Below are 24,382 nucleotides of genomic sequence, written 5' to 3' on the forward strand. Positions count from 1 at the left end.
CGCCCAATGCCGACCAGAGCCCAGAGGAGCTTCCCGGCCCGCCCCTCGCCAGTTACCTAGAGGAGCTCATGGTGCTTGACCCCCCCGGAGGACACCGTCTGGACCCAGGTACCTCTAGAGGGGGAGTTCGGAAGTAGCTTGGAGGCAGCTGACCCTAGTCTGGCTGCAGCACTGCCAGAGCCCATGTCAGTGTGTTGTGGCCAGGATCCCCACTGACTAAGCAGTGGGTCTTCTGCTGCTGCTAGGGCCCTGGGCTGGGACGCAAAGGAGTGGGAGGGCCTGCGTCCCCCCTGCCACCCAGCTTGTGGCTGGCAGTCTCCCCCTCTCCCAGGCCCCTCTGAGCCGAGAGCCTGGGCTGGTTGTTTGCCTGCCCTTGCTCAGCTCCTTCCTGAGGGCCTGAGCCTTTGACTCGCTATTGCCTGCTGACCATGGGCCGGGCGCGAAGGACTGTCCGTGTTTGCCTCTGTTGCTGCCACGGCGAGTGACTTCCGTGGCCAGGCTAATTCCCCGTCAGCATCTGGTAGGAAGTAGCGAGGCAGTGTGGTTCCCCGCCGCCCCGGAGAGGGACAAGCCCCGGCCAAACCCCTCTACTGGTATGTACCTACTACAAGTGCTCTATAGCTATGCCACTGTAATGCCTGTAGACATTTACGACAGCAATGGAAGGGGTTTTTCCATCACTGTAGTAAATCCACCCCCTTGAGAGGCAGTAGCTAGGTCGATGGAAGGAATCTTCCATCAACCTAGCTGTGTCTATAGTGAGGATTAGGTTGACCTAACTAAATTGCACAGCTTGTGAAGTTTTTTACAGCCCTGAGCGATGTAGCTAGGTTAACCTATATCTTCCTGTGCCCCTAGTTCCCCCTCTGTAAAACAGGGATAATTCTACTTCCCTACCCCACAGTATTGGATAAATCCATTTCAAAAGACTGTGAGGTGCTCCTATAGATAGATTTAATGAATAAGGTCAGAGTTCTGAATGAGGTAGGAGACCAAGTTAGAATCCATATGGAGACCACTATAAGTTGTGTTATTTTGAAGCACTACCATGCAGGGACGCTGGAACAATTTGTATAGTGGGGTACTGAGAGCCATTGAACCAAACTGTAAACTCGGTTTATAATGGAAACCACTTCATGCCATGGGGTGCAGCAGCACCTCTAATTGCAGCACCTATGCTAGCATGTGCTCTGGAGACTGTGATACACCCTTTGGCAGTCAGCATGGAACACAACATGAATGACTTATTTCAAACTGGTTGGAATGGACTTGATCAAAAGGAGGATGTAGTCTTATCTATAAGCTTCTAAAAGCACTGATCAGCTGGGTGTAAGTGCTGTGCACAGATTTAAAAAAACAAAAACAAAAAACACAGAGGCAGCCTAGGGAACAGACAAAGTCTATTTCTGTGCTGAACTGCATCTGAAGAAGTGGGTTTTTTACCCACGAAAGCTTATGCCCAAATAAATCTGTTAGTTTTTGAGGTGCCAATGGACTCGTTGTTGTTTTTGTGGATACAGACTAACACGGCGACCCTGATACTTGTGATGTGAGATTTTGTTGGGTTGCTAGAGACATACAAAGCAGCATTATACATGTATCAAAGGGAGACATTTTAAAGTCTTTTAGTCTCAAGCACTTTTAAACTTATTCTGAAAGTCACAACATTCAGAGATCAGAGGAGTAGCCGTTTTAGTCTGGATCCATAAAAAGCGACAGAGTCCTGTGGCACCTTATAGACCAGAGTTTCTCAAACAGGGGTCGGCGCTTGTGTAGGGAAAGCCCCTGGCAGGCCGGGCCGGTTTGCTTACCTGCCCCGGCCGCAGGTCCGGCCGATCGCGGCTCCCACTGGAAATTGGCTATGTCTGGTTGCTAATATAGAGGGCCCGCAATCTAGACCTAAAACGTGACTTTTCAGACAGGGAAGATCATCTGGATTATCCTTACTCTCGATCCTGAGGTTCCATATGAACTGGGCCAAGCCAGCGGGTTCATGGGGACCTTGTCCGTGGAACCCCTCCGCCTCTAAGGATGTCCTCTGGAACTCCTCCGTGGCATTTTCAAGGCTCAGTGCAAGGCCTTCTTGTAACTACCAGCACATAGTTATGTATTTGGCTTTCCTCTTTCTCCATCAGCTCCTCCCTTTTTTTTTTTGGATTCATTTTCTTTGGACCAAAGGGTCAGAGATTTGGGTTAACCTTTAAATCTCGCACAACTTCCCGGATACCATATCCAGTGATAGAGACTTTATCAATCAAATACATAGGGCTAAATTTATCCTATTCCATTTAAACATTTTTCCATCTGAAATTGAATATCACAACTTCAAGTAATACGTATCTTTTAGAGACTGTAATCACTTTGGGGCAAAGACTGTGCCTTCCCATATGTCCGTACAACACCTACCACTCGGAGAATGCTACTGGAAACAAGCAAACAAACAGCATCTTCTTGTCACATCAATAAACACAAAGCACAGATTATATCACAGGTCATCTACTCAGAGTCCTGTAGCAATGATCCAGATGGAGTATTCATTTATTATCTAACTCCTTATCTTAGGTGAGTGCCAGCCACCTTCGTATCTGGGCACTAGAAAAGTATATATGATAAAATCAACATTCACAGCTCTCCACATTTTGGAGGTGGATGGGAGAGACAGTAAGTTAGCCATATAATAGGGCTATTTATGTACTAAAGGAATCCACCACACACTTCTCATGTGGAGAAAACAAAGACTGCTGTATAGCTTACCATTCTAAGCAGGAAAATAAATCAATGAGACAAAACAATCACTGGCACAAGCAGGTAAGTAACTCAGTGTCAGGATATAAGAATCTGAACAGACGAGCAGATCTATTCTGCTGACTCACCCTAACAGCCAGACCACATAGGTCTCATTAAATCCACCCACAGAAAGGTTAAAGCTTGCAGAAAAGCAGGTGGGGTCTTGCACAGCGGAATCTTAATCAATTCTCTTGGGGTGTTTAGAGGACACAAGCCATCCGTTTGTAAGTAGTTCTGCTTTAGGGCTTTGTGACTAAGACTAAAGACAAATCCCAGGAAGGGATGACTCTGAACAACATCCATTGCATGCTGTGTTAGGTGTAGCATGAAGATACCAACCCTTTAAAAAGGTGCAATTCTAATGAAGTTACATTTACACGAGTAGTAAAACATGGCCCAAATTATGTAAACATACTTACTAGCACACAAGTTAAGATAGATCAATTAACCCACGCCACAACAGCTAACATGCAATTTTTATGATTTGGGGGCTAACTATGTTGAAAACTATGTGTAGTAGCTACACAGTCAGGCCCTTGGCTGTTATTAAGCTTCGGTTTCACTTTCCCTGCCCCCCCCCCCCCCCCCCCCCCAGCTGGGTCGCGCACAAATACTCACGAGAGACACTGAAGCCGAAGATATTGCCGTAGTCTTTAAGCAGCATTTTTAACAAAGTGCTCTTTCCTGCACCCGATGGGCCACTCAGAACTACCGGTCTTGGTCCCGTCATGGCTGCAGATGGGAAAAAACCAAACACCTCTCTTGGTTAGAAACACAGAATCATAAGAAATGCCAGCTTTAGATTCCAGCAGATGCCACATGGACTTACAAGCTACTGCAGCCAACTACGCAATCATCAGCAAACAAATGGCACCGCCCAGGGGAGGAAAAGGGGTATTAGAAGAAACAGTAGAGGGAAACTGAGATGAAATATGAAATCAGATAAGCATAAATTCGCACAATGTATGGCTGAAGTGACTTGTTTAGTGCTGGCGATGAAATGTGCTGGACTGATAGCCCTAGAGAGCAACCTCCTCTATCCAGAGAGCAAACACAGGATGAGCAGCAACAGGACAAGATTTCCTCCCACTGTGCCTCAACCCTCACCTGGAGGGGACATCCCTAGGCCAAAGTGAGCTCAGTCTCCAGGATCCAGTCAGTTATGGCCTCTCTACTGAGACTGCCAACAAGAGGGACAGCTAGTGCCAAGTATAGGGTGAATTCAATGCGATGTGGGCAAGTGCCCCCAAGGAACTGAACTGAGATCAAACTCACTGCATATAGACCTACTGAGCAGCAGTCAGACGGATGCCCGTGGCTACTAAGCTGGGCAGGATTCATCCTGAGAGCACAAGATTCCCTTTTTCCTATTACCCGGCCCCTGAACCATTTAGTCCCAAGGGATGGACTTTTCTCTAAACAGAAAAGGGACTAGTATTCAGTTTGCTGGACAGTATAAAGAAGCATGTTTACATGGGTATTTGGTTTGTAGGTTGTCAGGGGACCCTTTTATACTCAATTGTTGAGCCAAACCGTGTTTTTTCCCCAGGGTACCTCCAGTCTATATAAATGTCATCTGTTATCCCAATAGAACACCTTGTACATACACAATGCGATGTTTGTTTACCTCATGCGTTTAATAAAGGTGAGCAAAAACATCTGCACTGTAAGGTCTCAAGGAAGTAAAACCGCCAACGAACCTGTTTTGCTCATTTTTTCATTTTCACTGACACCAGTGGAATAACGCTTCCTGATCTAAGTGACACACCGGTAAGAAACTTATGGATGATGCAGCTTGGGAGGGATGGGGAAAGAGAATCCAACTCAGCCATAAAAGCTTGAATCACAAGGCCGGGGATGTAAAAAGAGCAACTGACCCAGGCACTGTAGATGTTGCCACAGAACTTTCATCATAAACAAGCTGAACTGCTCATTTCAAAGAGGAAAAAGCCAGGGAGACGGGCATGTCTTAGGAGACTGGTAACACATTGTAGAGCCCTTCACCTTTACCAAATCCTGGCCAGGTTGGTAGTGACTGAAAACCATTACCCTCTGACAGCTGTTTGGTGGCCTCAGTCCAGTCTGCCTTGGACAAGAGTCCACATAAGCCCCCTCCACCATAAATAGTTGACAACCTCAGCAGAGGATGGAACGGGTAAGTGTGCCTAACACCCCCTCATTGCTAGAGTTGGCCCCTCCAGGTCATACCAGAGGCACTGTGGTGATGGAAGCCACCGCTCTGTGACTAGGTGAGGACTTCGATCCCCCTGGCTATGAACCACTGCACTTTTATCAGTATTGAGTTTACATGAAAGTTTACAAGAAAAGTACATTATCATGCTGCAACATTTTGGACTCTTACGAGGGTGCAAACATACCCCAACCTTGGAGAGAGTGGGTCTTTGTCTCCCTCTAGTGGTTGAGCCACACAAGTGGATAAGGGTCTACTACAGCAAAGTAGCGGAATTACTCAAGCTTGAGCTCCAACAGTAGAATCTCCTGTACTGAAGGTTACAGGTTCAAACCCCAGTGAAGTCTTTCCTCAACTAAAAGGTAACACTCCTGCCCCCACTACTCTTTCCCCCCTCCAACCGCCCCTAAATAAAATCCCAATGTACATTCCGATCTCTGAATCAGGGGCAGCTCTATGTTACTTGCCGCCCCAAGCACGGCGGTCAGGCAGCCTTCAGCGGCACACCTGCGAGCGATCCGCTAGTCACGCGGATTTGGAGGCATGTCTGCGGGTGATCTGCCGGTCCCACGCCTTCGGCATACCTGCCACCGAAGCCACGGGACTGGCAGACCTCCCGCAGTCACGCCGCCAAACGTGCCTGGAGCCGCCCCTGCTCTGAATGCTCTCTCTGCAGACCCGGCCTCTTTTGGCTTAGCATCTGCAGGCGACTCTCAGCAAGGATCTTACTCTCATGCAGAGTAGAGGGAAGAGGGCTGTTTCAGACAGATGACAGAACTAATTTTTTTTAAGTTAAATAAAGCCTTTCTGTTGGTGGTCAGTGGTAGATGGGTAGTGGTGATCTGAGAAACACACAAAACCAGCCTCTTATCACACTTGGCAAGGAGCGAGAATTCCTTCACAATACTGAATTCCCAGTCTCACTGCCCTTCTTCCCTGCACGGGCGAGCCTAGCTCGGACCCTAAACTGGAAAGTAGGCAGCTCCTCTACTCAATCCCATTGTGACACTGACTCACTGCGTGACCTTGGGCCAGACACAACCTACCAGTGACTGTTTGCTTACCTAGTAGGGAGGAGGGGGAAGGGAAGAGGGAGTGTTCACTTGCATAATTCCCTGGGGTGTGAGGTGAGCTAATAATTAGCCAACGCTCATACAGGTGCAGATGAATTGCATCCTGTATTGGCATGCAGAGCACCCCCAAAGGAACAATCCTGCACTAGTAAGAGTTGCTGGACTAAAAGATTCAGTGGGTCTCATCTCAAACTCGTAAAGACACAAACAATTAGACACTTACAGAATTAGTCCCAGTCACACATGCACTGCAGGCTTAGCTAATGTGACAACTCAGACTCAGGGCAGGTAGAACAGAGCAGGTGGATTACTTGTGTATCTCTAACTCTAATCTGCACAGCTCCACAGTCCATCCAGACGCTATATTTATAAATTCAGCAAACTCCAAAATCAGCACACGAATCCTCTGTATACCCCATACAAGATATTATGCATTACCAGACACTTGCCTGACAACTACTAATCTCTGTATACACTGAAGAAGGGAATTTTTATATACATAAGGAAGTCTTGTTTGTACAGGATTCTACCAACACAAATTAATTCACTGCGTGAACTTGCACGAGTCACTCAGTCTCTCTGCCTGGTGTCCACTTTTCCCATCCATAAAATAAGGATAATCGCTAAGTGATAGGGTCATGATGAGGCTTAATTAAAATGCTTTTAACAACAATGAGGTTCTGAAAGTGCATATTATTATTACTGTTTTGGTCTAGGACAGGACCAGATATATAAGGCAGCTTTTTCTCCAGCCCTCCAAAAGCTGAATAGTAACTAGGCTACATCTACACTGCCACAGTTGTACCATTGCAGCTGCAGTAAGGTCTCCCAAGTAGCCACTCTATGCCGATGAGAGAGAGCTCTCCCGTGGGCATAATTAAAATCAACCCCAGCACACCCTGACACTCAAATGCCAACGAGGACCTTTGCCACTTATCTAGGCATTAATAATTCACTCTTCACCACAGTATCTGCCTGCTAACAAGAATTCCTTAGGCTGCCTGAAACACAGAACTCTTCAGTCTCCTACTTGTATATGCCAGTCGGGAGTGCTTGGATATTTTTATTCTTCCTGTCTCCTCTTTTAAATTTTCTTTTCTCTGCTCGCATTTCTTTTCCTATCCGTTAACAGCCACTAACAGGAAAGGGAAATTTAAAGCAAACAAAATTTGTTACAGGAACTGCACTCTATTCAAAGCTGATCCGGAAAGGAGACAGAGATAATCGTGGTTGCTTAAATAGCATTGGCATATGAGCAGCATTCCCCAATTGCATGCCTTACCTTTTACTTTTATGCCCTTTTAGTCGAAGTATAAAATCCAGCTCTTTGTAACAGCAACAAACTGATAATGTGAGCGAGCAGGCAGAAAGCTGAGCTATTTGTGAACCATCTAAATCCTTAATTACAGAGTCTCCATCTTAAAGGAGCCAATGAAAACTCTCCGCTGATCTTTAATCTCCTCCTGTGGTTTCTTCCACTCTCCTACTATTCTTACTGCTAAATCTCCAGGCATCCCCGGGTAACACTCTGGTAAAAGCCAGCATAAGCCTTCCACATCAAAGCATACTGGGGTTTTTAAGAAATACAAGGGACCAACTTAAGTGACTGTTTATATGTAACTGATCTGAAATATTACACATCCATAAAAAGAACATCTTAGCAGCAAAGACATGATCATCTACAAAAACAAGTACAATAGGGAAAGGGTTTGCTATTTAATTCAAGTTAAAAGAAGAAAATTTGGGTCAACTTTGACTGCATTCTCAATGCTGAGCTCTCAGGCACAGCTGTAAAGAGATAGAGGAAAAATTAGTAATCAGATCTTTATTTTATCTATACCTTTCTCTATAGATAGCAAAAATTATTGAAACTGAACTAGGCCAGATTCTTATCTCAGTTACATTCTGGAGTTACACTAGTAGCTCCGCTGAGTTTAATTTTATACTGACATAAAACAGACTCTGGATTTACCAATATACAAGAATACAGTGTAGACCAGGGGTCGGCAACCTTTCAGAAGTGGTGTGCCGAGTCTTCATTTATTCACTCTAATTTAAGATTTTGCGTGCCAGTCATACATTAACGTTTTTAGAAGGTCTCTTCCTATAAGTCTATAATATATAACTAAACTATTGTTGTATGTAAAGTAAATAAAGTTTTTTAAATGTTTAAGAAGCTTCATTTAAAATTAAATTAAAATGCAGAGCCCCCCGGACCGGTGGCCAGGACCCGGGCAGTGTGAGTGCCACTGAAAATCAGCTCGTGTGCCGCCTTCAGCACGCGTGTCATAGGTTGCCTACCCCTGGTATAGACCCACTGCTTAGTGCTATATGGGCATATGCTAGATTCCATGTCCAGCTCAGTCCTGCAGACAGATGGGGTTATTATTGTAACCTAGTTTGAGTCATTACCTTGACTCTCATTATGCCACTACTGATTTTTAAATGCTTCATGTCACTCACCATTTCTATTTTCACCTTTGTGTAATCATACCAATCCCCTCTAGCTGCTGTTTCTGCTGCCTGTATTTCATTGCAAGTTTTATAAATGTCACCATAAACATGTTTGCAAACCAATCGTATTGAACAGGGCCTATGCCTATAGCCCAGTCTACACTGGCTGGAGAAATGCGTTCACACAGGGTTGTAGCTAGCACAGTTTGGTGCTACAAAGCGGACAACAGCTCTTTACGTACAAGAACAACTATTCTAGCCAATACACTGCTAAGGCTAACTCCAGGAGCAGGGTCCAAGCTCTGTTTTTGATCCCTGTATAATTTCTGAACATTCTGGTAACAGTTACAAATATGGCTTTGTCAATAGCATGATTTGCAACTCGGCTGAGTGTCATGAAGGAGAAAGGTCTGCGTCTAAACAGGGGAAATGATATGGCTTAGGAGGAGGTCAGGCAAATTGGAGATTGCATACTAATAGGACTCTGGTAAGTAACTGCTTTCTAACTACTTTAAGGCTTATTTTTAGCATAATCCTGTTAGACAGCAAGATAGACAAACGCTAAAAACTGCCAGGACGATTTAAATAATTTATTGCCATGTTTCTTGTTGTACTGAGTAAGCCCGGTGTGCATTACAGCTGTGAGTAAAACCCTTTGGACGGTAATGGAATGCAGAGATTTTCACCCATACATCAGTAGTGCCAATCCAGCCCACAGAAACTGAAAAAGGTGTTACCATCTGATGGCTCTTTAATGGCCTCTGTAAAGCAAGTCTGATGGTCTCAGTCTAGATCCCGCTAGACAGGTGCCCCCAGCACAAAAAACATCAGCACAACTGGTCCCCTCGTTGGCAGCTGCACAGACATTAAGGTCAACAGGGATCATTATGATCATCTAGTCTGACTTGCTGCATAATACAAGCCAGATAATTTCACCCAAGGAATCCTGCATTAAGCTCATAATTTCAGGTTAAGCTACAGTATTTCTTTGAGGAAGACACCCAACCTCAGCATAAAGGCCAAAGACTGACTGAGTCATGGGGACTGAACTATTCTTGTTCCTTAGAGACAGTCCCTTTCTTTTAAGTGGTAAAAGATCTTATTGCTGCTGTTTGCGCAGTTGCTTGTACAATATTTGGGCTGTAGCTAAATAAAGGGCTTCAGGCCTAAAGCTAGGCTCCTAAACTCACATTTTAAAGGTTTGATCATTTTGGTGTCAGTCTCCAGAACTGTCAGCCTAGCATCTTTCTCCAGCACAAAAATTAATTTTGAAACGTAACGAGAAAGGTCTGATTCGGTGCTGCAAGTAACACGTGTGTGGCTAGACTGGAGCGTTCGCCATGATACACTATGGGGCATTTTAAACAAAATACTCAGTATATTACCCTTGTGATGTTAAGAGGAAAAATAGGACTTACTACGTAGGCTGGCCTCAAAGTGGAATTACACTGTTCCAATAAAATAATCTGGGAATTACAAAAATATCTTGTCTGCCCTTATAAGGGCATGCAAACACAGGTGCAGATCAAACACTCCACTGGTCTCTGAGCTGTCTGTTCTTATAGGCCAGGGGTGGCCAACCTGAGCCTGAATTTATCTATGTACATTGCCAAAGAGCCCCAGTAATACCTCAGCAGCCCCCTATCAGCTCTCCCCTGCCTGCCAGCAGCCCTACTGATCAGCGCCTCCTCCTCTGGGGGGTGGGGGGAGGAGCGAGGGCATGGTAGGCTCAGGGAATGGGGCTGGAAGGAGTGGGGGCCTTGGGGGAACAGATGAAGTAGGGGCAGGGCCTGTGACAGAGTCAGGGGTTGAGCAGCGAGCACTCCCCCCTGGCACGTTGGAAAGTTGGCACCTGTAGCTCCAGCCCCCGAGTTGGTGCCTATACAAGGAGCCGCATATTAACCTCTGAAGAGCCGCATGTGGCTCCGGAGCCACAGATTGGCCACCCCTCCTATATGCCTTAGCACACTAAGGGTACAATTAATCGTGATTGGTGTCTTTAGGTGTCACCGTAATACAAACAGTCAATCATTTGGGCTTTCGGGCTCAGTTCCTGGAAACAGAACAGATAGCTGGTAGGATAAAAGGGGTCTGGAAACATTAATACAGTCAAAGAGTACTATTTTGGGAATTCAAATGGAAAAATACACCTAGTTTGGGGATTCCTCGTACACTCTAAAGCCATGCCCTACAGCCCTCTGTGAAAGTTAACTGGCAACACCATTTTCCTAGTCAGACCTGCGCCAAGTTGTTGAACAAAAGCAACAGAAAAAGAAAGTGACATCTAAACCAGGACAAACATCTGACTTAAAATAGGTTTTAATATTTAAATGGTTGGCTATCAGCTTTCATCATTTCGTTTTTTCTACCCAAACAACTCCATGTAAAAATCTAACTAAACTGGCCTTACGAGGAACTCTACCTGAGTGAGCTTTTGGCATCATTGGGTGCTAATGTTAGGGGTGACAGGGGTCCAGCTAGAGGTCAATGCATGTTGGGTATTTGCATAAAATCTGAGAAGGAGCAAACGCAACAGGAACTTGGAATGCACCGAAGTACTGAAGGAACACGGGTAACCTCACGCGCCTTGCTGCTCCTGATATATGCCCGGATGTTGCTAGGAGAGTCAAGCGCACAAGGCAATGCTTCAGAGGGGTCGCCATGTTAGGCAATGCACAGATCCAAGACATCTACTATAAGATGCAACACCAATGCTGAGTCGCCCAACATCATGACAAAGTTTTCTTGCCACCATTAAACCCCTAACATTGTCACTCACACACACACACGGGTTCATTTATGGCAACCAAGTGGAGGACAACCCTGTAGCATGTGCGCTCCAGCTCCCACCAGTTGAGCCCCTACTACTCAGTGCAGATCAACCCAGGGCTACACGGTGTCACCTTAATCGACTCTGCATTGGAGTTGGCTGGTCTAGAGATGCAATGATCAAGTGGAGCTACATCAATAGCCCCCAAGTCCTGTGACTGCGGCAGAGAGCCTCAAAATCAGAAGCAGCTCCTGGAGCGCAAATGTCTTCCAGTGACTTGGGGGACTGCAACGATCAGGCAATCGCATGTGCATGGATGTAGCCAGAAGCAGTATGAGAACATGACAAGAAGATGGGTAACCATTTCTTTCTGCTGTGCCCATTCACCACTGTACTTGAGCATTTTAGCTATTTAAAGGCAGATCTGGGTTTGGGGTGGAGGTGTCATTACCCGCACAGACTTTGAGAGGTGCTATTTCAAACAACAATGCATTCAGATGACAATACCCATGGCCATCTGTACTGGACAGTTTGTTAAACTATGCCACAGGTCCCTCAAGTTATTTATCTGGGATTCCCCAAAGCCACCCCCAGTCACTGCCCTCTACCATGACCTGTCCAATAGTACAGTATCCAGTGTGTTATTTATTTTAATATCAAAATGAATCCATTTTATATTGTTCCCAAATTTTCAACATGCCACAGCTTCATTAATAGGAAAGGGTGTAGCTGCTTTGTAGAGATTGTCAAGGAGAAGCAGAAGTGTTTGCCAGTGGGGTAGGGCAGAGTTGGGCCTTTTGATAGTCATAAGCTTTCGTGGGTAAAGCTTTCAGTTGCATCTGAAGAAATGAGGTTTTTACCCATGAAAGCTTATGCCCAAATAAATCTGTTAGTCTTTAAGGTGCCACCAGACTCCTTGTTGTTTTTGTAGATACAGACTAACACGGCTACCCCCTGATACTTGACACCATGCAAGGAAATAAAGAGTAAATCTGAGAACCAACCAGATAGGATGCACTTGGGCAACAGCTGTCTATAGCTTCCTTTAGGAAACCATTGTGTAAGAACTCTGGAGAGCGTCTTTCAGGAAAGTATCTCAAGTGCTTTATAAACATTAAATCTCATACCACCAATAGGATGCAAATATTAGATGAATTTATAGATGGATAAAAAAAAATCAATGGCAGTTAGGAGCCTAAATACCTTTGTGGATCTGGGCCAAAAAGATTAAGTGCCTGGCCCAAGGTCACAACTAGCCAGTGGGAGAGACAGGAACATATAATCCAGGAGTTTTGACTCCCGGTCTCCTTCACTAACTAACTACTACACACAACACCCCATGCCAACTAATTCTGAATCTGGGTAGTCATTGAACATTTTCTAACACTAATCCTTCTCTTTGGGAGTCAGAATGTAAACAGGGTCACTAGTATGTTAATATCCACATTTTTAAAGGATGTTGTTTTATACATTATGAGGGACTGCCAACTACCCTGTAGGTCATCGCAGGACAGATTCACAACCCGTGCTACTGAACATCACTATTGGAGTCTGGTTTCAAGAGATAAACGAAGCAGAACCAAGGATCTCTCCCCCCCCCAAATTTGTTCCCACTTCTCCACCTTTGCTGGCAACCATCACAGCAGGCCTGTGCAGACTAAAAAGAGAGGTTGGGGTGGTGGAGGAAGAAGTGATATGTGAATTGCAAATAATGAAGCAATTCTTTCCATAAGATCAAATAGCTGAGGCAGTCACTGTGGGTGGTTGCTAGTGCACATTTGTTAGGTCACTGCCAGTTGGCAATTGTCACTGCTGTGCCAGCATTTGCCAAAAATAGCATTTACTGTACCATTTGTGGAAGATAGCCTACCACAAAGTGCACTGCTGCAAAACCACAGGCTTTGTTTTCTCACCAACCCTGCTGAGACACTCAACAGCATGAAGGTGGCAGTCTGATACCAGAGTGTAGATTTTACCTCAGAAAGGGCAAATCCAAGTTCTCCAAGACACTCACAGCTGCAGGAGTTTTCTAGTTCCTTTATGTGAGGCCTGATAGTGGCTCTTCAGGGGATCTCAGATCCTGCATCTTATCCAAGTGCTCCCCTGCTGATTTGGCCTTGGCCTCCAACACAACATTAAATTGGTTCAAAGGAAATGTGAATGATATTGTCTTCACCTATCTGTAACCTGTTGAATGAATCATAGAATATCAGGGCTGGAAGGGACCTCAGGAGGTCATCTAGTACAACCCCCTGCTCAGAGCAGGACCAATCCCCAATCATATTTTTGCCCCAGACGCCTAAGTGGCCCCCTCAAGGATTGAACTCACAACACTGGGTTTAGCAGGCCAATGCTCAAACCACTGAACTAGCGCCCCCTCCCCCCCCCCGTACTACATCACACAATATATATCCCTGTACTTAATTAGTCCTAGATCAAAAGTGTGTGTTAGTATTAAATGAGAATTTACCCGATGTGTAAACTGCATGAAAACGAATGAAGGATTGTTTCTGGTTATCACATTGTGTTTACGTTATGTTTACCCATCACATGAGATTGAAGCCTTTGAAATGTTAAAAATTGCTAACTTCAAAGCATGGGTCATTGTGTTCGACAATGGAAATTCAGACCCAATCTGCAGGTGCTATTCATCAAAACCTAAGTAGGTGAAGAAGCTGTTCAGATTGTCTTCTGTGAGCAGGATCTATGCTGGTTTAAAGGGAATGATCCTGTATCTCTGAACACTCACAGGGTTGCGTTCCAGATGCAAGACTGATATCCCCAAAGTTATTTTGGTAACCCTGACAGACTTATGGAAGCCTAGCAGATCACTACATCTCTGCTATCATTTTGGACTTACAAACTTTGACTCACCTGTTAATGTATTTTACCTGCTTTAACCTCTCAATAACTCATTTCTTTTCCTTAGCTAATAAATCTTCAGTTAGTTTACTAGAAAAATTGGCCACCAGTGTTGTCTTCGGTGTGAAATCAAGAGTATCCACTGATCTGGGGTAAGTGACTGACCCTTCGGGGTTGGGAGTAACCTAATGTGATAGTATAGTATCAGAGGGGTAGCTGTGTTAGTCTGGATCTGTAAAAAGCAACAGAGGCCTGTGGCACCTTTAAGACTGACAGAAGTATTGGAGCATAAGCTTTCGTGGGTGAATGCCCACTTCATCATCCTGGCATCTGATGAAGTGGGTATTCACTCACGAAAGCTTATGCTCCAATACTTCTGTTAGTCTTAAAGGTGCCACAGGACTCTCTGTTGCTAATGTGATGGTATAGCGATCCATAACACAAAGTCCAGTTTGTCTGGTGGCACGGTAGGCTGGAGATCCTGTTTGTGACTCTGCTGCAAGACTAATATAGTGATCCAGGAGCGCACATTTATTACTGGCTTGGTGAAATCGAATTATAGAATATACCACCAGTTTGGAGTGTCTGCCCCATTTTCTGACAGTCTGACCCGAGATTGGCACCCATAGTTGTGAGCCACTTCAGACAGCGTGACAGAGTATACAATTGAGTCCTTCACTGCTGTTGGTATTTTGGAGACATGTGCCTCGCACATGACTGTTCTGTCCCTGCTAGCAAGTATGTTAACCAGTAGCATAAATAAATGACTCCTAGATGGAGGATGAATATTTCATATACATCCAAGCAGACTTCCACTGGGGTACTCTAATATTCCATTGATTTTCATGGGGGAAGTGCAGCACAGTAGGTAAGCCAGAGTACAGAAAGTTCAGCAAAACTAGTACTGATTAGCAAAGGCTTGAAGAGAGAAGGTAATGAAGCCGTTTTAGGAGTAGAAAAGAAGATCAGAGGAGAGTTTTTTCTATAGCCTCAAGAGAGGGTTTTGGATTAGACACCTTTAATCTCATTTCCTATTTTTAGCATGTTCTTTATAAGCACTACATCCCCACCCTTCTAAACCATGGGACAACTGGTAGGGTCTTCAAAGCTCTGAAAGCCAATCTAGTTGAAGTTAAGTAATATGGCAAAAATTAATAATACTTTGCAATACACACACACACACAGCATTTTTGGGCTTCGAAGACGTCGTAGCATAACATGGTACCTTCCCTTCGGGCCCAGTGCGATAACTTAACTGAACAGTAAAGAACCATAACCTGCTGTTGTCCAGAGGAAGGCTGCTTAGGGTGGGGCATGCTCCAAAGCAATTGTAGACAGCAGTGTGCAATTGACAGCATGTGCTCGGGAAACAGAATTGCTGCGGTCAGCTCACGTACGGAGACTTGTGCTTAATGAGCATTCTGACAGCAGAATGGCCTGCGTGAAGTTTTCATGGTGAACAGACACTGCATAAAAGAGACAAGGAAGTAATCTTAACATTCAATTCTCTTTGGGGAATAGATCAACCTATTTTAGACCGCCACTTTTCTCAGCCCACTTGAAAGCCAAGAGAGTATTTTCACTAAGACCTCACTAGGCACAATGCTAATTGACTAAATCACTCCCTCCAGATATAATGATTTTTTGGAAGCTGTGATGGTAAAGTTAAAGGACCTGTGCAATGCCACTGAGTCAGCTACTCCAGAATAAACCTCTAGCATCAGGATTTTATAAACACGACTAAAAATTCATTCTGGGTTGGAATTTGGTATATTATGTCCCAGCACCTTCTTAAAATAAAAGCACAATGCCACAAACTTCTTACAGAGGTTTCAGTTTCTTGTGTTCCAGAAAACAGAAGGGAGGGAGAGCTCAGTGGTTTGAGCATTGGCCCGCTAAACCCAGGGTTGTGAGTTCAATCCTTGATGGGGCCACTTAGGGATCTGGGGCAAAATCAGTAAATGGTCCTGCTAGTGAAGGCAGGGGGGCTGGACTCAATGACCTTTCAAGGTCCCTTCCAGTTCTAGGAAATAAATTCATGGAGATATCCTATTTTAAAAACAAAAATTAAATCAAACAAGTTTTTTTTTTTTTTTAAATCATCAGTTACGGATACAATTTTTGCCATTGTTTATGTCAAAAATTCCTGGGTGTATTAGTAATGAAAGTTTGCTAGACAATGTACTCACTAAAGGAAAAATCTTTAATATATAAAGTTATATACACATACACCCGCACACTCACAGAGCAATTCCTTGCTTCTCTCTTTCTGGTATTATAAAGTGCTCTCGTGAGCTGTATATGGTATAGACGTTATCATAAAACAGAGACCAGAAATTCTTGGAAGTCTCCAAACAGCAAAAGAAAAATATCCAGAATAGAAAGGCTGTGAGGACAATTAAAGCAACAACCTGTGTTAAGATAGAGGGAAGTCCTGTTCAAAGTCCTCAGACTGGAGTGAGTAAAAAGAGGCGTGTCAACTCTCTGGGCAGCACAAAGGTTTTTACTGGGGAGTGTGAATATCCACAATATCAATTACTTTAATTCATCCCTAGCTCAATTTTAGAAGCATTTTTACCAATCTATCCAGTCAACGACCTTGTAGTTTAGCCCATAATTAATACTTTAAAAGTATAAAGAAGTTCAAGCTAAATACTTCCACTGCCTTGACTTTATTGGCTTAGGTTCTTGTTGGGCTCCAACTCCTCACTCTGCTGTTCCTCTAGAATTGTGCACTCCTCTTTTTCTTTCCCAGACAGGTACCAAAAAATGTCTATTTCTGATCTCTGCTCCAGGACCAATATCTGCAAGTGTCTGCTGGTCCTAAAAAAACAACAAGGAGTCTGGTGGCACCTTAAAGACTAACAGATTTATTTGGGCATAAGCTTTCGTGGGTAAAAACCTCACTTCTGATGCATCCAAAGAAGTGAGGTTTTTACCCACGAAAGCTTATGCCCAAATAAATCTGTTAGTCTTTAAGGTGCCACCAGACTCCTTGTCGTTTTTGTAGATACAGACTAACACGGCTACCCCCTGATGCTGGTCCTAAAGAGATTTATTTTGGTCTAGTCTCAAAAAATAAATGTTTCTAAGCCATCCCATACTGGGAGATTATTGGACTGCAAGACCAGTGATTTGATTAACTTCTTACTTTCCTCCACGCCACAGTCTCGCATTGCAACCATGACATGAGTTTAGTGATTGGCTGCTACCCCATGATCAGCTGGAGACAGAAACCACTACTTCTTATCACATGAAACTTTGAAACACCAGCTTTCAATAGATGTACAGTATTCACTGCTAGCCTTATGAGTCACAAGATAATGAACTTTCAGCCGATCATGGGTTCTCTCAGCTTGGCAGTGCTTTCTCGGACCCGATCCAGGAGCGACTGCAAGTCCCAGCTTGTGGACCCTGTGCAATTTTCAATCTTTGCCAAAGAACTCAGTCCTAAACACATTTTATTTTTTTCAAATTGCTAACACACTCAAGATCATTACAACTGCTGCATGCTGTACCTTCTCCACCGTAAAAGTAACCTGTAGCATGAAATACCGCAAGAAGGCTCACATATATCCCTGTGAACATGGCTATATATATATATATACACATACACACACACACACACACAGTCCCTTACATTGTGCTAGGATCATTCTGACTATTTACATTCCTGGGTTGCTTTCTCCTGCCATCACATCCCCCAGCTCTACTCCATTGTGCGATGTATGCTAGCAGTTAAGTGAATCGAAGATGAGATCAGGCTTTAAGAAGTTTCACTTGGCTCCCAGAACACTGAACAGACTAGGAGCAGAGCAGCATAGTGGGAGACAGTGACAAAAAGAGTGCGTCCTGGAAAGGACCTTCCCAATAGGGAAGTGGTTTTTTTTTGTTTTTTTTTTTAAAAAGCACTGTCTCCTTCCATCCATCAATGCAGCTGAAAGGGGACGTGAATGTGGCAAAACCACATAGCTGCTATTTGACTGGTACTAATTTGGACTATCATGGGCTTATTCTCTCGCTCTGATAGACAGACTAGAAAGGGCCGGACCAGCAGGCTAGTGGCAAAGCAGTGTTCTGCTATTCAGGGATCAGAGTCCAGCGCCTTCATTCCCAGGTGATGCAAGGGCAGCATGCTTAATCAACCCTTTGGCAGAGAGGAATGCGGCGGGTCACTCTCTACAGCTCCTGGGGGAACCAATGGGATCTGGAGGAAGAAGCATCAGAAGCACCGTGAAGTGCTTTAGGACTTCTATAGAGGATGTTCAGTGGTTCCCAACCTATTCTATAACAGGACACCCTTCCCATATAGCCATGTGGGACGGGCAGGCTGGTTGAGAAAGCCTGCACAGTACGCTTATGTTTTGTTTTCACTAGAAATTATTTTCCTGTACCTCTCATCCAAGTGGTTTTAACATCAACAGGCCTCGGGACAGCCTGCTGGCAACAAGCCGAAAGGAAACAAAGGCTTCCGCTGTCTATCTATATGGAAATAATTTAGTAGAAAGGCTTTGTAAAGCTGAACAGAAGAGGAAGTTATCTGAACCCCTATCGTCATCAGATCGCAGCATACTTAATTGGATCACCTCGTATCCAGCCACACGAAACTCAAATTAGGAAATAAAAAGAGGCTATTTGCCCCATGTTACCATACGGTCTGGTTCACAAAGGATACATAGACACAAATAGCTACAAATGGAGGGTGGCGTGCATTCCTAATAGTACTCCCAGCTGGGGTCTGCAGTAATTAGATATTTCTGCTTCAGTGGTTTCTATGCTGGGCTTAATTAAATCAATAGGAGGGAAAATTCCTTCCTCTCAATGCAAAAGACAAGATAAAAGCTTGATTACATATCCAGTTGCAACTTTAGAACTCCACATCACAGTAATATTGCTTGGCACTAATATTAGACATGTCATCTTCAAAAGATACTTGTAAACAAATGCTAATTAACCCTCAGAACACCTATGTGCAGCAGGCATTATTATTCCCCTTTCACAGATGTGGAAAGCTGTGATGAAGGTTGACTGACTTGCCCAAGGTTACAGAGGAAATCAGCTAGGAGCTACAATTCCAGTTCACAGTTCAGGTTTTCAGTCACTACATACAAAATCTGCCAGGGTTTAACTAAAATCAGTTTGGAAATCAATTTATTTCAACCAGTGAAAACCAGTCTGTGGATAGCTCAGTGGTTTGAGCATCAGCCTGCTAAACCCAGGGTTGTGAGTTCAATCCTTCAGGGGGGCTGCTTAGGGATCTGGGGCAAAATCAGTCTGTGGATACAGTTTCATAAATTCATAGATTATAAAGCAAGAAGGGACCATTGTGATCATCTAGTATGGCTTCCTGTATTATACAGAAAGCCAGACATCAAAGAACCATAGAAATGTAGGGCTGAGAAGGGACCTTGAGTGGTCACAAAGTCCAGCCCCCTGTGCTGTGGCAGGACCAAGGGCTTGGCTACACTTGCGAGTTACAGCGCATTAAAGCAGCCCTGGGTGCCCTAGCTCACTACCCGCCCACACTGGCAAGGCACATAGAGCGCTCTGACTCCGCGGCACTCCTGGTACTCCACGTCGGCGAGTGGAATAACGTTTGCTGCGCCTTAGCTACAACACCTGGGCATCAGTGTGAACGAGATGTTGCATTACTGCGCTCTGATCAGCCTCCGGAATCATCCCATAATCCCCTTAAATCAAGTGGCCACTCTGGTCGTTGTTTTTGAATCGCTGCAGGAATGCGGCTATGCCCTTACAAAGCTCCGTTTCTGACAGCTGGCTGCTTATCTGCTCCAAGATAAAGCAACCATTACTGTGGAATGCTGTGTGTGAGAGAGAGAGAGGCGCAGGGGAGAGGGGGGTCTGCTGCTCTCTGAACTTACAAGACAGCATGCTGACATGCTCTCAGCCCCTCAAAAACCCACTCACTCTCCCCCCACATACACACAACACACTCCCTATCACACTCCACCCCCCACATTTGAAAAGCACGTTGCAGTCACTTGCATGCTGGGATAGCTGCTCATAATGCACCACTCCCAATGCCGCTGCAAGTGCCGCAAATGTGGCCACGCCAGTGCGTTTGAAGCGGTCAATGTGGACAGACTGCAGCGCTTTCCCTACTGTGCTCTCCGAAGGCTGGTTTAACTCAAAGCTCTCTACACCTGCAAGTGAAGCCATGCCCCAAGTAAACCTAGGCCATCCCTGACAGTGTTTGTCCAACTTCTTTTTAAAAGCTTCCAATGATGGGGACTTGGAAGCCTATTCCAGAGCTTAGCTACCCTTACAGTTAGAAAGTTTTTCCTAATGTCTAACCTACATCGCCCTTGCTGAGATTAAGCCCATTGATTCTTGTCCTACGTTCAGTAGACTGAGAACAACTGATTACCATCCTCTTTACAACAGCCCTTACCATACTGGATGACTGTTATCAGGTCCCCCCTCAGTCTTCTTTTCTCAAGAAAACACCCAGTATTTTTAATCTTTCCTCATACATCAAGCTTTGTCAACGTTTTATTTTTGTTGCTCTACTCTGGATATACTCCAGTTTGTCCACATCCTTCCTAAATTGTGGTGCCCAGTGTTGGACACAGTACTCCAGCTGGGGCCTCACCAGTGCTGAGAAGAGCAGGATATTTAGTGCCTGTGTCTTACATACAACTCTCCTGTTAATACATCCCAGAATCATAATCAACCTTTTTTGCAGATGCATCACATTAACGACTCATATTCAATTTGTGGTCCACTATAACCCCAGATCCTTTTCAGCAGTACTACTACCTAGACAGTTATTCCCCGTTTTGTAGTTGTGCATTTGATTTTTCCGTCCTAAGGGAAGTATTTTACATGTGGCTTTATTGAATTTCATCTTGTTGATTTTGACCAATTCTCCAATTTCTCAAGGTCACTTTGAAGTTAAACCTGTCCTCCCAAGTGTTTGCAACCCTTCCCAGCTTGTTGTCATCTGCAAATTTTATAAGCACACTCTCCACTCCATTATCCAAGTTTTTAATGAAAATATTGAATAGTACCGCATCCAGGACTGACCTCTGCGGGACCCCACTAGATACACCCTCCCACTTTGACAGCAAATCATTGATAACTACTCTTTGAGTACACTCTTTCAAGTAATTGTGCACTCACCTTATAGTAAATTTCATCTAGACCACATTTTCCTAGTTTGCTTATGAGAATGTCATGCAGAACTGTGTCAAAAGCCTTACTAAAACCAAAGTATATCACATCATCAGCTTCCCTCCACCCACTAGGTCAGTAATCCTATCAAAGAAAGGAATTAAAATTAGTTTGGCATGATTTGTTCTTGATAAATCCATATTGACTATTCCTTATAACCCTATTATCCTCCAGGTGCTTACAAATTGATTGTTTAATAATTTTCCCCAGTATCTTTCCAGGTATTGAAGTTAGTCTGACTAGTCTATAATTCCCCTGGTCTTGTTTGTTCCCCTTTTTAAAGGCAGGTATTGTGTTTGCCCTGTTTGAACTAGAGCACATCTCTTCAAAAAAACCATCCAATCTTGATTTAAAAGTTTCCAGCCATAGAGACTCCAGCACAATCATTAATAAATTATTCCAATAGTTAATTACCCCGTCAAAAATTCACACCTTATTTCTAGTCTGAATTTATCTAGCTTCAACTTCCAGCCATGGGATTGTGTTAGACCTTTGTCTGCTAGACTGAAGATCCCTCAATTACCTACTTGGGGAACAAATCGGACATTTATAAACTGTGATAAGTCACCCCCTTAACATTCTCTTTGTTAAACTAAAGGGATTGCACTCCTGGAACCTATCACTATAAAGCATGTTTTCTAATCCTTTATTAATTCTTGTGGTTCTTCTTTGACTGCTCTCCAATTTGTCAACATCCTTCTTGAAGTGTGGAAACCAGAACTGGACACAGTATTCCAGCAGCCGTCACACCAGTGACGGATACAAAGGTAATGTATCCTTTCTACTCCTACTTGATACTCCTCTGTTTATGCATCCAAGGATCGCATTAGCTCTATTGGCCACGGCATCGCACTAAGAGCTCATGTTTTACTGATTATCCAGCATAGAATCATAGAACCATAAGGTTAGAAAGGACCGCAAGGGTCATCTACTCTAACCCCCCCCAAGATGCAGGATTTGTTGTGTCTAACCACCCAAGACAGATGGCAATCCAGACTCCTTTTGAAAACATCCAGTGAGGAGCTTCCACAGCCTCCTAGGTAGTCTGCTCCATTAGCATGACCCCCAAGTCCCTTTCAAAGTCACTGCTTCGCAGAATAGAGTCCCCTATCCTGTACGTATGGTCTACATTCTTTGTTCCTAGATGTATACATTTAGCCATATCACAATGCATATTGCTTGCTTGCACTCAGTTTACAAAGCAATCCAGATTGTCCTGTCTCAGTGATCTGTCCTCTTCATTGTTTACCACTCCCCCGATTTTTGTATCATCTACAAACTTCATCAGTAATGCTTGTGTTTTCTTCCAGGTCATTGATAAAAATGCTAAATAGCATTGGGCCAATAATTTATCCCTGCAGGACCCCACAAACACACTAGTTAATGATGATTCCCCAATTACATTTTGAGACCTACTAGTCAGCCAGTTTTTTAATCTGTTTAATGAACGCCAAGTTGATTTTGTATTCTTCTACTTTAATTAAAATGCAGTGTGGTACCAAGTCAAATGTCTTACAGAAGTCAAAGGTGTAATATACTTAATATTGGTGTAATATACTTAATCAACCAAACTTGTAATCACTTAAAAAAAAGATATCAAGTTAGTTTGACAGGATCTATTTTCCATAAACCCATGATGATTGGCATTAATTATATTACCCTCCTTTAATTCTTTATTAATCGAGTTCTGTATCAGCCATTCCACTATCTTGCCCACCACTGATGTCAGTCTGATAATTTTATAATTACCTGGATCATCCTATCTACTATTTAAATATTGACATTCACTTTCTTCTAGTGCTCTAGAACTTACCCAGTGTTCCAAGATTTATTGAGAATCAACGTTAACAGTGCAGAGAGCTCTATGGCCAGTTCTTTTAAAACTCCTAGATTTAAGTTACCTGAACCTGCTGATTTAAAAGCATCTAGTTTAGTAGCTGCTGCTTAACTTCCTTAAACGAGTTATTTAAACTGGTTCAGAAATGGTTTAGCTCTTACTTACTGAATTAGGATAAATCAATATAATCCACTAGTAAACCAATTTAAGCATTATGAAAACACTTTCATAAGGACACCTCCTGAGTTTGGTCAGTTCAGGGGTAAAGGAGATGGAAAATCATCTCAACTGACAGCAGTGAAATGGGTTTGTGGAATACATTACTCGAAAAGGCATCAGAGGCAAAGAGCACTAACAAGTCCAAGAGAAATCTACACTGGTTGCTAAGGATTAACAAGGAGGGAAGGAAAGAGACTAGGATGGGTAGGGCCAGGACTTGATGTGCCATATAAATACCATAAGTCCCCTGTGCATAGCAGGGCACTCAGTGCTATTTACAAAGCACTGTACAATACCCAAATATTGGGGCCCTTTTATAACCAAGGCCTCGTCTATGCTAGAAAATTAGGTCTGTCTACGTCACTCCAGGGGTGTGAAAAATCCATACCCCGGAGCGAAGCAGTTAAACCAACCTAACTCCCGGCATAGACAGCGCTCAAGTTGATGGGAGACTTCTCCTGTTGACCTTGCTATCACCTCTCAGAAAGGTGGAGTATCTATGCCCATGGGAGAATCCTTCCCATCAGAATAGGTAGCGTCTTCAGCTGCAGCGTTTTAAGCATAGACAAACCCAGAGTTAAGTAATGGCAGAGGGAGCAAGAAATAAAGAGATACAGATAGGGAGAAAAGGCCAGTCTTCAACAGAGTATTGAGAAAAGATGGAAAGGTACTAGAAACCTGTTCCAGGCATCCATAAAGCGACGACACAAGAGCCCCAAGAGTCAGAAGAGCTGCAGCAACTAGACACAGAAGGCATGTCTACACTGCATGCTTCTCACGCCCTGATCTGTATTGTTGGGTGATTTTTCTATGCACAGCTAAACAGACCAAATTTCCCTTCCAAGGGAGGCTGCATTTTGGGGGTTGGAGCGTAGGGGATTCTCCTTCATTTCAACACTCTTGATCAGGTGTCAACAGTGCATTCAGCACAGTATGAAATTGCCATACCAAGTAGAGGGCTGTGGTGGCTACTACCCCGACACGGAGTTTGGCAT

General features: G+C 44.0%; 1 protein-coding gene across 3 annotated transcripts in view; it reads right to left on the minus strand.

The window, feature by feature from the left end:
- The window catches only part of GUK1 (guanylate kinase 1), a 56,938-nt gene that overhangs the window by 19,339 nt on the left and 13,217 nt on the right, over positions 1-24,382 (minus strand). Inside the window, exons 2-3 of one of the 3 annotated variants that reach the window (XM_054016693.1) lie at positions 15,415-15,603; positions 3,406-3,519 (exon numbers count right to left, since the gene is read on the minus strand). In XM_054016693.1, the coding sequence (XP_053872668.1) occupies positions 3,406-3,517 (112 nt within the window). In that variant the 5' untranslated portion in view covers positions 3,518-3,519; positions 15,415-15,603. Of the gene's footprint in view, positions 1-3,405; positions 3,520-7,333; positions 7,370-15,414; positions 15,604-24,382 lie in introns of those variants that run through there. The other 2 variants (XM_054016694.1, XM_054016692.1) reach the window with 2 other exon arrangements.

The sequence above is a fragment of the Malaclemys terrapin genome, chromosome 2 (genome assembly GCF_027887155.1).
Source record: "Malaclemys terrapin pileata isolate rMalTer1 chromosome 2, rMalTer1.hap1, whole genome shotgun sequence".
Taxonomy (NCBI): domain Eukaryota; kingdom Metazoa; phylum Chordata; order Testudines; family Emydidae; genus Malaclemys; species Malaclemys terrapin.